General features: G+C 42.6%; 1 protein-coding gene across 4 annotated transcripts in view; it reads left to right on the forward strand.

Moving 5' to 3' along the window:
• The first annotated feature begins 211 nt into the window (after positions 1–211).
• Positions 212–12688, forward strand: part of OS9 (OS9 endoplasmic reticulum lectin) — a 30201-nt gene continuing 17724 nt past the window's right edge. For 2 of the 4 annotated variants that reach the window (XM_027071397.2, XM_027071398.2), the window contains exons 1-5: positions 212–403; positions 817–993; positions 1857–1920; positions 2051–2127; positions 2314–2412. In XM_027071397.2, the coding sequence (XP_026927198.2) occupies positions 242–403; positions 817–993; positions 1857–1920; positions 2051–2127; positions 2314–2412 (579 nt within the window). In that variant the 5' untranslated portion in view covers positions 212–241. The remainder of the gene's footprint in view (positions 404–816; positions 994–1856; positions 1921–2050; positions 2128–2313; positions 2413–12688) is intronic. The other 2 variants (XM_027071393.2, XM_027071396.2) reach the window with 1 other exon arrangement.

Here is a 12688-nt window from a genome sequence, read left to right on the forward strand (position 1 = left end):
AGGTCTGAGCTCCTCGATGATTGGTTGGCATCTCTGACCAATCAGGAGCAGTGAGTGGTTTTGCTTATCATCGTGATCCACCTCCGGGAGGATTTTGGAGCCACGTTTACAAATGGGAATTGGGTAGGTAAGAGGGACAGAACATTCAACCAATGAGACCTTTCGGCGTTCGTGGGCGGGGTGAGGCCGCTGCCAGGTTTAGGGCGGAAGGAGCTGCCCCGAGTAAGAAGGTGAACGAAAGATGGCGGCGGAAACGCTGCTGTCCAGCCTGTTGGGGCTGCTACTTCTGGGGCTCCTGTTACCGGCAACTCTGGCTGGCGGTGTCGGAAGCCTGAATCTAGAGGAACTGAGTGAGATGCGTTATGGGATCGAGATCCTGCCGTTGCCTGTCATGGGAGGGCAGGTGTGGAGGCGTGGAAGGGCGAGGATCTGGGGCAAGGGGAAGGGGGGAAAGATAGAGGAAGAAGGGCCGCTGTGGAGTCTGCATAGGGCGCCTAAGAAGAATCGGGAGGAGTAGGTAGGGGTTTTACGATGACTCCTAAGGACCGTAGACGGAGACCCATTCCCCTGGGGCTAGGGACTGGGAGGGGTGGGGCTTCCCGTTGTCAGCTTCGGTTCCAGATAGAAGCACCCAGACTCCTCCCGGGAGAGAAGTGCGAGTGCTCGTTCCCCTCACCCGCCAAACACAGCTGGAAGACTTGTGGCTCATTCTGACTTGACTGGGCTCTTCCCCAGGATCCGAAGAGGGATCTCGTTGTTCTCTCTGATCCCAGCCTCTCTTTGCCTCCCTGCCCCCCGAACCTCCGTCTTTCCCAGAGCCAAGCTTCGGACGTGGTGATTGTCTCCTCTAAGTACAAACAGCGCTATGAATGTCGCCTGCCAGCTGGAGCTATTCACTTCCAGCGTGAAAGGGAGGAGGAGGCACCTGCTTACCGAGGGCCTGGGATCCCTGAGCTGTTGAGCCCAATGAAAGATGCTCCTTGCTTGCTGAAGGTGAAAGGGGCTGGGAAGAATGGAATGAGGGCTTGGGAACTAGCTATCTATCTGGGAACCGGAGTGCCCATGAATGGGGAGGGACGAGAGGACCTATGGGGGTTAAAAAGGCCATTGGACAAGTAGACATATTGTACAGAAGCAAAGAATCCTGCAACCACTGATGACACTTTGCTGAGTGTAGAGGAGGGTTAGGACAGAAGACCTCGGAATGATGGTTAAGCCAAGATTGAGGTGCCTAAAGAGGGTCACTGTAGGGTAGGAGGGACATTCTCGTAGAGAAGCCTTCCTGGTAAAGTCACCCCCTGCCCCCGTCACTTTCTGCCGGTGTCCTATTTTATTTTCATCATGGCATTTTTCATGATCTGAAATCATCTTATTAACTGAATCATCAGCTTATTTATTTTTTTTAGTCTGAGTCCCAGCACTGGAATATGAGTCCATGAGGTCAGAGAATTTATCTTGTTCACAGTTGTATCCCTGGTGGCTAGAACAGCACAAGAAATGTTGTAGAAGTTCAATTAATATTTGAATATTCAAATTTTCCCAGTCCGAGTGCTTCAAGGATACCATGATTTCTTATCTTTATAAAAGGCGAAGAAGGATTTTTAAAAAAAATCTTTAAAAAGGGAGGCGTGGAAAGAGCACAGGTGAAAAACATACTTTAGAGGCATTTCTCCCAGTCACAGAAGGAAAGCAGCCCTTCCTCGTCACTGAGAATCTGGAGAATTGAGTATGGAAGCAGAGGGGATGAGAAGTAGATGAGAGGTTATGTGTCTTGGAGCTAGGAGAGATTCAGGTTCCAAGCAGAGACATCTGCACGCTATCCCCTTGATTGTTCTTTTTTTTTTTTTAATTGTCAGACCAAGGACTGGTGGACATATGAATTCTGTTACGGACGCCACATCCAGCAGTACCACATGGAAGGTGACTCATGCCTACATTTTCCCTAAGCCCTCAGCAACACTTCATAGAAGGTGACCTGCCTCCCCAGTCCCCTTCCCTCTTAGTCCTCTTAGAAGGGAGTAACGGTGCTTCACTGTGGTTTCTCTTGTAGATTCAGAGATCAAAGGTGAAGTCCTCTATCTCGGCTACTACCAATCGGCCTTCGACTGGGATGATGAGACAGCCAAGGTGGCAGGAGTTTGGGGTTGGGAGAGAAAGGGGTCCTGGCTGTAGACTCAGAGCCCTAACAAGAAGGGGAGGGTCAGGATTAGCTGACATGTTGCTTGGGGCTCGGTGGCCATTAGGACAAAGTGCCATTTTTTCTCTTTGCTGTCTTTCTTCTGCCCCCGCCCTCCCTCTTGATGTCCTCACCAGGCCTCCAAGCAGCATCGTCTGAAACGCTACCACAGCCAGACCTATGGCAACGGGTCCAAATGCGACCTTAATGGGAGGCCACGGGAGGCCGAGGTTCGGGTGAGTCTTAAGAGAGGGAAGTTAACACTCCTTTGGTGACAATTCAGACTCTAAGGGAAGAGGGAAGGGTTGCATGTTATACTCAGGAAGGTCTCTTTCAGACCCAAGACTCTTAAGTTTAAGACTCGTATTTCCAGCTGGTAGCTGGATGCCACTGCCTGGATAGTCCCGGGCACTTGAAGTCAACATTTCCCAAACCCTTCCCTCTGAACCACTAGCCACACTTATTCTTTTTCCCATGTTTCTTCTTCTGAGCGTTATTACTGACTTTTCCTTCTCCTTTAATTCGTCTTCCGTTCTTCATTTAATGACTCGTCAGTAAGGCTGTGCAGGTGTAAGCATTGGGCCCTGCTCTGGGGCTACAGTGCTGGGCAGACACACAGCCCCTGCCCTCAGGGGATGTACAGTCTAGACAGGAAGACATGTTAAAGAAGAATCACAGAAATGGGTCTGTGACTACAAACTGAGGAGTGGTGTGAAGGAAAGGAATTTAGTTCTCTCAGAGTAAATGACAAAGCCTATTCATCCTATTTCTAGATTTCTCTGACCACTGGCTTCTTTCCTATGCTTGGTGCCTTCATCTCTCACCTGCATCATTGCCAACAGCCTCTTATCAGGTGCTCCCGATCTAGTGCTCCCTAACTGAGTTCAGGCAAGCAGGCAGATATATGATGGGAAAGGTTCTTCGGGTGCTAACGTGTATTCACAAACGTAAACACCTATAGAGATAAGAATCACACACCCGATGACACAAGAAGGGTCTTTCTGTAATACAGACTTGCACATGCAGTTGTATGCTGGTAAATGTTGAGCATTCTGATGGCCAGGAGAGAGTGGGGAGCCTTGATCTATAATGTTTACCAGTATCTGTGGTATAAGTAGTCTTACCGTGGCCAAATTCATGCTGTCACTGTGATGTCAACCATCTGGCAACATTCCTGAAAATTTTCCAGTTGGCTCTTGTGAACTGTGTAAGCTGACTCCAACACACCCCTACGGCAAGTGTCACTTCTCTGTCCCGTCCTGGAAAACCTTCCGTGATTCTGCCTTGCACAAAGGCTAAGATCCAAATACTTCAGCACAGACTGAGGTGCCTGGGAGGTGATGGGAAGCCCTCGGGTTTGGGACATATTTTGAAAGTGGACCCAAGAAGATTTATTGATGGATTGGGCATGGGGTGGAGTCAAGTATGATTCTGGGGTTTTTGGCTTGAGCAAATGCAACAATGCAACTGTCATTTACTAGAATGGGAAGGGTTGGGTTTGGAGGGGAACCCAGGTTGATGGATGGAGGTCACAATGACTCTAGACATCCAGTGGCGATGTCCAGCTGGTAGTTGGTTCTGTGATTCTGGAGTTCAGGGATGAGGTCTGGGCCAGAGATATAAATACTCGTTGTGTATCTGCCCCACTGGCCTTCTTTCTGTTCTTTGAATCAGTGGGTCTCATTGTTGCCTCTGCTGAAAGCTGTCTTCCTCCAGATCTTTGAGCGGTAGGCTCCACCCTGTCATTCAAGTTATATATCCCTGTGACACCTCCACAGGTTAGCCCTGATGTTGGCACACAGAACACATGCAGCCTTCTGCCACCATCCTGGTAAACACCTACAGAGTTTTATATTCTTCAAAGCATGTATCATTTCCTGAAATTATCTTATTTGTTGGAATTTAACGTCCCTGTCTGTCTACCCCAACTAGAATAAGCTCCAGGAAGGCAGGGACAATGTCTGTCTTCTTTTCTTTCTTCTTCTTTATCTTTTCTTTCTTCTTCTTATTTTTGTTTGTTTGTCTTATTTCCTGCTGTATTCTTGGTACCTGGAACAGTGCCTGGCACCAAGTAGGTGCCCAGAAGTTATTTGTTGAATGACTGGAATGAATAATAAGCCGGTTCAAATGTCATCGATTTTATGTGAACTTTCTTGGCTAAGCCAGAAGGTGAGTTAGGTTTCTTCAGCGTTTCACATCCACATATCCATGTCCACATATATCCATGGCTTAGTCTATTTGGGCTGCTAGAACAAGATACCACAGGCTGAATGGCCTATAAACAGAAATTTTTTTCTTAACAATTCTGGAGTGTGGAAGTTAGAGATCAGAGTGCTAGTGTGGCCCAGGTCATAGACTTCTTGTTTATTCTCACATGGTGGAAGGGGCTAGGGAGCTCTGGGGAGCCTCTTTTATAAGAACTTTAATCCCATTCATGAAGGTTCTACCCTTATGACCTAAGCACCTCCTAAAGGTCCCACTTCCTAATATTATCACATTGGGCATAGGATTTCAACATAAGACCTTTCGAGGGGCACAAACATTCAGACTGTAGCAACCCACAAGCATCTACACACATACGTAATTGATTATAAGCACTTACTTTATTATATTCTAATTATTTTTGTTATTTGCAGCTTCAGTAGGCCAAGAACTGAGGGCAAAGACTGCACTTTCCTCTTATCTATTGAACATATGCCCTGCACCAAGCCCTGTCATAGAAACTGGGGATGAAGTGGTGACTGAGAGACCTAGTCCTGCTCTCAGGAGACAGACATTAAATAAACAGCCACAGCAAGCAGGATAAAGTCTGACAGCTGAACTACATATCATGGGGGGATAAGGGGGACGCACAATGAAAGAACTAGCCAAGTCTAGCTGAAGGGGAGGCTTCCTGGAGAATGTGACCTTTGAACTGACAGTTGAAGGATGAGGAGCTAGTCCAGCAGCTGTAGAGGAGGGGTAGAGGGAAGAGGGCATTCCAAGTGGAAGGTCTGCTAAGTGCCATAGGCCTGGAGACAAGGGGCAGTTGATAGCTTTTCGCAGTGACTGGAGAGAATTGTGGGAAGGTAGTGTGGGAGGTGAGGCTGGGCAGCAATTAGGGGTCAGCGTGCAGGTCATGAAGCTCTGTAGCTATGTTGAGTTTGGACAATCCGAGAAATAAGGGGGAAGCTAATGAGATATCTTAAGGAGGATGATGACATATTCAGTTTTGGTTTTGAAAGCTCACTCTGGCTGGAATGTAGCAAATGATTGGGAGGCCAGTTAGGAAGTGGTTGCAGTGATCCAGGTGAGAAAAGAAGGTGGCCCAGGGATGAAGAAATGTGAATTTGGAGGGAGATTTAGGGAACAGAATCAATAGAGTAAGACTCATAGGTTTCTGGGTTGAGCATGGATAGATGGTGGTTCCTAAGTTAGGTAGAGTAGAAAGAAGAATAGGTTTGGTGAAGGAAAATGATGATTCTGGTTTTGAGTATGATGATTTTGGTGGCTGCAGGCGTCCAAGTAGAGATTTCTGAGGAGGCTGTTAGATCTGTGGGTTTGGAACTCAGGAGAGAGATCCGAATTGAACCCAGAAGGCTGGGAGTCATCAACATATTGGCTACAGTTGGAGTCTTGGTCTGGATAAAATCCCCCCAAAGAAACAGTATATAGTGGAAAAGGTGGAACAGAACATTGAGGAAGCCATCATTGAAAGCATGGGCGGAAGGGGGCTTTGCCAAGAAGGGGCCAGAAAGGAGACTACAGTGACACATCTCAAAGAGGGGCTGGCCCAGGGCATCAGTAGCATTTGAACCTTCAGGGAAGAGGAGGATTAAAAACTGCTTGTGGGCGGTCATGGGAATTATTATTTTAATAAAAGCAAAGCATTCACAAGGAAATAACTCCGGCAGTAGTCATGGGAACCAGATGAAAATTTCTAAGTCCTCTACTCCCAGTCTCCCCTCACCAGTCCTTTGGTTGGACTTAATGACAGAGGTCACTGGTGAACTTTGCTACAGCAGTTTCTGTGGGGTGCTGAAGAGGAGATGAAGAAGTGGAAACCTTGGAAGAAGTCTCGATATGCAGGGGAGGGAAAAGGTGAGCACTAGTTGGAGGGGTTATAGGGTTGGAGAGGGTGTTCTTTCGCGTTTTAAATTGGGAGCATGTGTAAATGCTTTTGGGTGGACCTGATAGAAAGGAGAGATTGAGTTATAGCAGAAAGAAGGGGAAGAGAATGGGGCAGAGCTGGGATACAGAACACAGGAGAACAGTTACCCTGAGGAGAGGAGATCTAGGGTTGTAACTGGGAATGAAAGGGTGGTGTATTTGGTGGGGAGTCTGGAGGTGGTAGTGGCAGAAAGTTGAGGGCATTCCTGTCTGGCTGTTTCTCATTTTTTATTTTTATATTTTTTTGAAGTTTATTTATTTTGAAAGAAAGAGAGAGCACACGTGGGTGGAGGGGGGCAGAGAGAGGGAAAGAGAAAATCCCTAGCAGGTTCCTCACTGTCAGCTCAGAGCCTGACACGGGGCTCGAACTCACAAACAGTGAGATCATGATCTGAACCGAAATCAAGAGCCCAAAGCTCAACTGACTGAGCCACTCAGGCGCCCCTCATTTTTTAGTCCTTACATCCTGATAGACCACCCAAGTTTGTTGCCTTCATGATTGAGTAAACCACGTTCCCCCTGGCTCCCCCCCACCACCACCTTCCTGCCTCCAGGGCAAGCATAGTGAAGTCCTACCTTCCCAATGCCTCCTGGGTAGGAGCCGTGTGCATGGTGTTTGGTAAAAGTGCGGTTTTTCCATGGGGTTTGGGAATGGTTAGCCATCTGGAATTAAGCAAATTTGGATCCCCTTCTCAATTCTTATACTAAGTGAGATTTCACAGAGATCTCAGATTTTTTACTTTCTAATTTCTAATTGTGAAACATCTTGGACTTACAAAAATAATGTCATAGAGACCCATAAATCCACTGCCAAGTGAAACAGATGTTAACATTTTGCCATATTTGCATCAGAAAGGAATAAAATGCTAATGAAAGATGTAGTTAAAACCCACCTTCTCATTTCTTCTCTCTCCCTCCTCTCCAGAAACAACCACAACCATCTTCATGCTTGCTTTGTACTTTTATTAGTCATACACGTATCGTAGACACCATATATGTTTTGTGTTTTAAAATTATACATTAGTGGTATCAACTTGCTTTTTCGCTAATCACTGTTTGCCATTCTGTGGCATGACATGGAGATCTAGGTCAATGATTTTAATGGCTGTGTGTTTCATTGTTTACTTACTATTCCTCTGTTGAGGAAAAGTTGGATTTCAACTCTAATGCTTTTATACACAGTGCTACAATGTAGGTCTCATTGTGAATGTGCAAGAGTTTCTTTGAGGGAAGTACCCAAAAGCATATTTTATTGGCGGATTTGGTGCATTGCTCACTTTTTCTATTCTTTTCTAATGTTTGTTTATTTATTTTGAGAAAGACAGAGAGAGAGCTTAAGTGGGGGAGGGGCAGAGGGGGAGAGAGAGAATGAATCCCAAGCAGGCTCTCCACTGTCAGTCACATGGAGCCTGATGCAGGGCTTGATCCCATGAACGATGAGATCATGACCTGAGCCAAAATCAAAAGTCGGACACTTAATCAACTGAGCCACCCAGGTGGCTCTCAATGTCTTTTTCTTTTTTAAGTTCATTTATTTTGAGAGAGGGAGGGGGGAGAGGCAGAGAGAGAGAGAGGGGGGACAAAGGAACTGAAGCAGGCTCTGTGCTAACAGCAGAGAGCCCAATGTGGTGCTCAATCTCACAACTGTTGAGTTCGTAACCTGAGCTGAGATCAAGAGTCAGACACTTGGGGCACCTGGGTGGCTTAGTTGGTTAAGTGTCTGACTTTGGCTCAGGTCATGCATGAGCTTACAGTTCGTGGGTTCAAGCCCCACATTGGGCTCTGTGCTGAGAACCAAGGGCCTGGAGCCTGCTTCAGATTCTGTGTCTCCCTCTCTCTTTGCCCCTCCCCCTCTCCCTCTCTCTCTCTGAAATATAAATAAACATTAAAAATTTTTTTAAAAAGTCAGAGCTTAACTGACTGAGCCACCCAGTTGCCCCACCCTCTCCAGTACTTATTATTACTATTTTTTATAATAACCATCCTAATGGATATGCAGTGGTATCTCATTGTGGTTTTGATTTTCATTTTCCTAATGACTGATGATGTTGAACATCTTTTCATGTGCGTATTGTCTATATGTATATGTTCTTTGGAGAAATGTCTATTTAAATCCTTTGCCCATTTTTTAATTGGGTTGTTTTTTATCGTTGAGTTGTGGTAGTTTTCTATATATCCTGGATATTAATCACTTATCAGATACATGATTTGCAAATATATATCTATATGTGTGTGTGTATGTATATATATGATTTTCTCCCATTCTGTGGGTTGTTTTTTACTCTCTCTTTTTTTATTTAAAAAAAAATTTTTTTTAACGTTTATTTGTTTTTGAGACAGAGAGAGACAGAGCATGAACGGGGGAGGGGCAGAGAGAGAAGGAGACACAGAATCGGAAGCAGGCTCCAGGCTCCGAGCCAGCAGCCCAGAGCCTGACGCAGGGCTCGAACTCACGGACTGCCAGATCGTGACCCGAGCTGAAGTCGGACGCCTAACCAACTGAGCCACCCAGGCGCCCCTCTCTCTTTTTTTAAAGTAGACTCCATGCCTAACATGGCGCTTGAACTCATGACCCTGAGATCAAGAATCACATGCTCTACCTACTGAACCAGTCAGGTGCCCCTGCTTTTTCACTCTCTTAGTAGTGTTTTTTGATGCATAGAAGTTTTTAATTCTGATGAAGTCTAAGTTACCTATTTTTTCTTTTATTGCCTGTGCTTTTGGCCTCATACGTAAGAAATCATTTCCTATTCCAAAGTCATGATGATTTTTACTTCTGTTTTCTTCTAAGAGTTTTATAGTTTTGAGTTTATTTTTGTATACAAAGTAAGGTAAGGATCCACCTTCATTTGTTTGCATGTAAATATCCAGTTTTTCTAGCACCATTTGTTGACATTACTATCCTTGTCTCTTTGAATGGTCTTAATACCCTTGTTGAAAATCAAATGAGCAAATATGCTAGGGTGATTTCTCAGCTCTATTCTATGCCACTGGCCTGTATGTCTGTCCTTATGCCAGTACCACACTGTTTCGATTACTGTGGTTTTGTAGTAAGTTTTGAAATTAGGCAGTGTTGAGTCCTCCAACTTTGTTCTTTTTTTTTTTTTTTTTTTGAGATTGTTCTGGCTATATGAGATCCCTTACGATTCCATATGAATTTTAAGATGGGTTTTTCTCTGACTATAAAAACAACCATTGAGATTTTCATAGGGAATGCATTGAATATGAGATACTTTGTATAGTATTGCCATCTTACTATTAAGTTTTCTAGTCCATGAACATAGGCTATCTTTCTGTTTATTTGTGTCTTCTATAATTTCTGTAATATTTTGTAATTTTGTAGTTTTCCATGTGTAAGTCTTTCACCTCCTTTGAGAAATTTATCCTAAATAGTTTATTTTTTGATGCTATTGTAAGTGAAAAAATTTTTAAATTGCCTTTTTAGAGGCACCTGGGTGGTTTAGTTGGTTAAGGGTCAGACTCTTGATTTTGGCTCAGGTCATGATCTTACAGTTGTGAGATTGAGTTCCACATCAGGCTCTATGCTCATGGAGCCTTCTTAGGATTCTGTATCTCCCTCTCTCTCTCCCCCTCCCCCATGCATATGTGCTCTCTCTCTGTCTTAAAACAAATAAATAAACACTTAAGAAATTGCCTTTTTGGCTTGTTTATTGCAAATATACAGAAATACAACTGATATTTGCATGTTGATTTTATGTCCTGAAACCTTGCTGAATTTATTTATTATCTGTAATAGGGTTTGTGTGTGTATTGGGGGGGGGGGTTCTTTTGGATTTTCTGTGTGTAATATCATGTCACTTGTGAACGGAGATGATTTTACTTCTTTCTTTCCAATTTGGATGCCCTTTATTTCTTTTTCTTGCCTAATTTGCTCTGGTTATAACTTCTGTACTATGTTAAATAGAAGCGACATAAAGTGGGCATCCTTATCTTGGTTCCTATTACTCGTGGAAAATTTTTCAGTCTTTCACCATTAAGTAATGCTATTAGCTCTGGGGTTTTCATATGTGGCCTTTATCATGTTGACATTCTCTTCTTTTCCTAGTTTTTCAAGTGATTTTATCAGGAAAGGGTGTTGACTTTCAAATTCTTTGTTCACAGTTGAGATGATCATGTGGCTTTTTCCTTCATTCTGTTAATGTGGTGTATTGTAGTGTGCATATTGATTTTTGTCCATTGAACCATCTTAGCATTCCTGGAATAAATCCCACAGGAATCATGATGCATAATGCTTTCAGTATGCTGCTGAATTTGGTTTGCTAGTATTTTGTTGAGAAAATTTGCATTTGTGTTCACAAGGGATCTTGGTCTGCGGTTTTGTAATATCTTTGTCTGGGTTTGGTATCAGAGTAATGCTGGCCTCACAGAATGAGTTAGGAAGGCATTCTTCATATATTCCAGATTTAATTCCTTAATCTCCTATACTCTAGCTATAGCTTGTCTTCTTCTTTTGTTCAGAGTATCTCAAATGTACTTTTAACTTAAAAATTTAAAAATTCCAATATGATTAAAAATTTCAGTGTTTTTCTATAGTTTGTATATTTTATGTCTTTTATTAAATCCTTTTCATTTATATTTTTCAAATTATAGAAGTTTTCTTCTCATATGTTAGACTTTAATTCCATAAACAATTTAATGTGTCATGTGTAAGCTTAGAACCTAAATATAGCTATTTTTCATCTGGATAACTGGCTGTCCCAGCACCATTTATTGAGCAGGCCATATTTTCTCCCTGATTTATAGTGCCACATCAGGCATTTATCAAGTTGCCATACATATGTGCATTTTCTTCTTGGCTTCTTTTTTGTTTCAATAGTCTGTCTATTCCTGTGCCAACTCCACATTGTTTTACATACTATAGCTTTTTAGTAAGTCTTGGTATCTGATAGTATGCATTTTTCTTTGTTCTTCAAAACTGTCTGAGCTATTATTGGACAAGTTCTGTGAAAAAAAGTCTTTTGGGGATTTTAATGGGGAATTACATTGAATTTTACATTAATTTGGAGAGAATTGATATTTTATGATATTGACTTTTCATTCACAATGAACATAATATTTACTTCTATTTACTTACTGCCTTGTACCAAACTAAGATTTTAATTTTCTCTGTGAAAGCTCTTATAGATCTCATTTGAGGTTAGTCCTAGATACCTTGTAGCTTTTTGTTTGTGACTTGTGCATGTGGGCAAATGTTTCAAGCCTACAGGTACCTTATAGTTTTTGATGCTATTGTAAATGACATCCTTTAAAAGTTACATTATAATAGCTTGCAGGTTCTCATGGATTTTCTATGTGAATAATAATGTCATCTGCAAATAGACACACTCTGATTTCTTCCTTTCTAATCCTTATATATGCCATTTTTCTTATACCTGCAGTGCAATTCAAGGGGTGAGGTAGGCATCTTTGGCTTGATTTTAAAGAGAGTACTACTGAGGTTACACTATTAACATCGTGTTTTCCTGCAGGGTTTTTGTAGACACCTTTTACCAGCTGAATGAAGATCTATTTTATTCCTAGTTTGTGTAATATTTTCATCATAGGTAGGTGTGAATTTTAACCCATATTTTTTATATATCTATTGAGATGGTCATATGGTTTTTCATCTTTATTTGAATTCAACTAATTCATTTTCTAAGTTTTTTTACCCTTGCATTTCTGGAATAATCCATGGTCATAAAGTTTCCTTTTTGCCTTTTTTTTTTTTAAAGATTTTATTTTATTATTATTTTTTAAGTAGGCTTTGTGCCCAGTGCAAAGCACAGTGTGGGACTTGAACTCATGATCCTGGGATCAAGACCTGAGCTGAGATCAAGAATCAGATGCTCTTCCTACTGAGCCAGCCAGGCACCCCTTGAAATATTCTTAATACAGTGATATATTTAGCTTCCTAATATTTTAATTGATTTTACAGCTATTTTCATAAGTGAGTTGGTCTATAATTTTCTTGTATTTTTTTTTTAAGTTTTTAAATGCTAATTTATTTTTGAGAGAGAGAGACAGACAGAGAGCGAGCAGGGGAGGGCAGAGAGAGAAGAAGACACAGAATCCAAAGCAAGTTCCAGGCTCTGAGCTGTCAGCACAAATCCTGACATGGGGCTCGAACTCATGAACCACAAGATCATGACCTGAGCTGAAGTCAGTCACTTAACTGACTGAGCCACCCAGGTGCCCCGAGATTTTTTTTTTTTTTTTTTTTTTTAAGTTAACTCTACCTTCAAGGTGGGGCTCGAACTCACCACTCCAAAAGACACATGCTCTACTGACTAAGCCAGCCAGGCTCCCTGACTCAGAGATTTTTTTTTTTTAAATACACATACAAACATTTATCTTTGAGCCCTT

This window comes from Acinonyx jubatus, chromosome B4 (assembly GCF_027475565.1).
Source record: "Acinonyx jubatus isolate Ajub_Pintada_27869175 chromosome B4, VMU_Ajub_asm_v1.0, whole genome shotgun sequence".
Lineage (NCBI taxonomy): Eukaryota > Metazoa > Chordata > Mammalia > Carnivora > Felidae > Acinonyx > Acinonyx jubatus.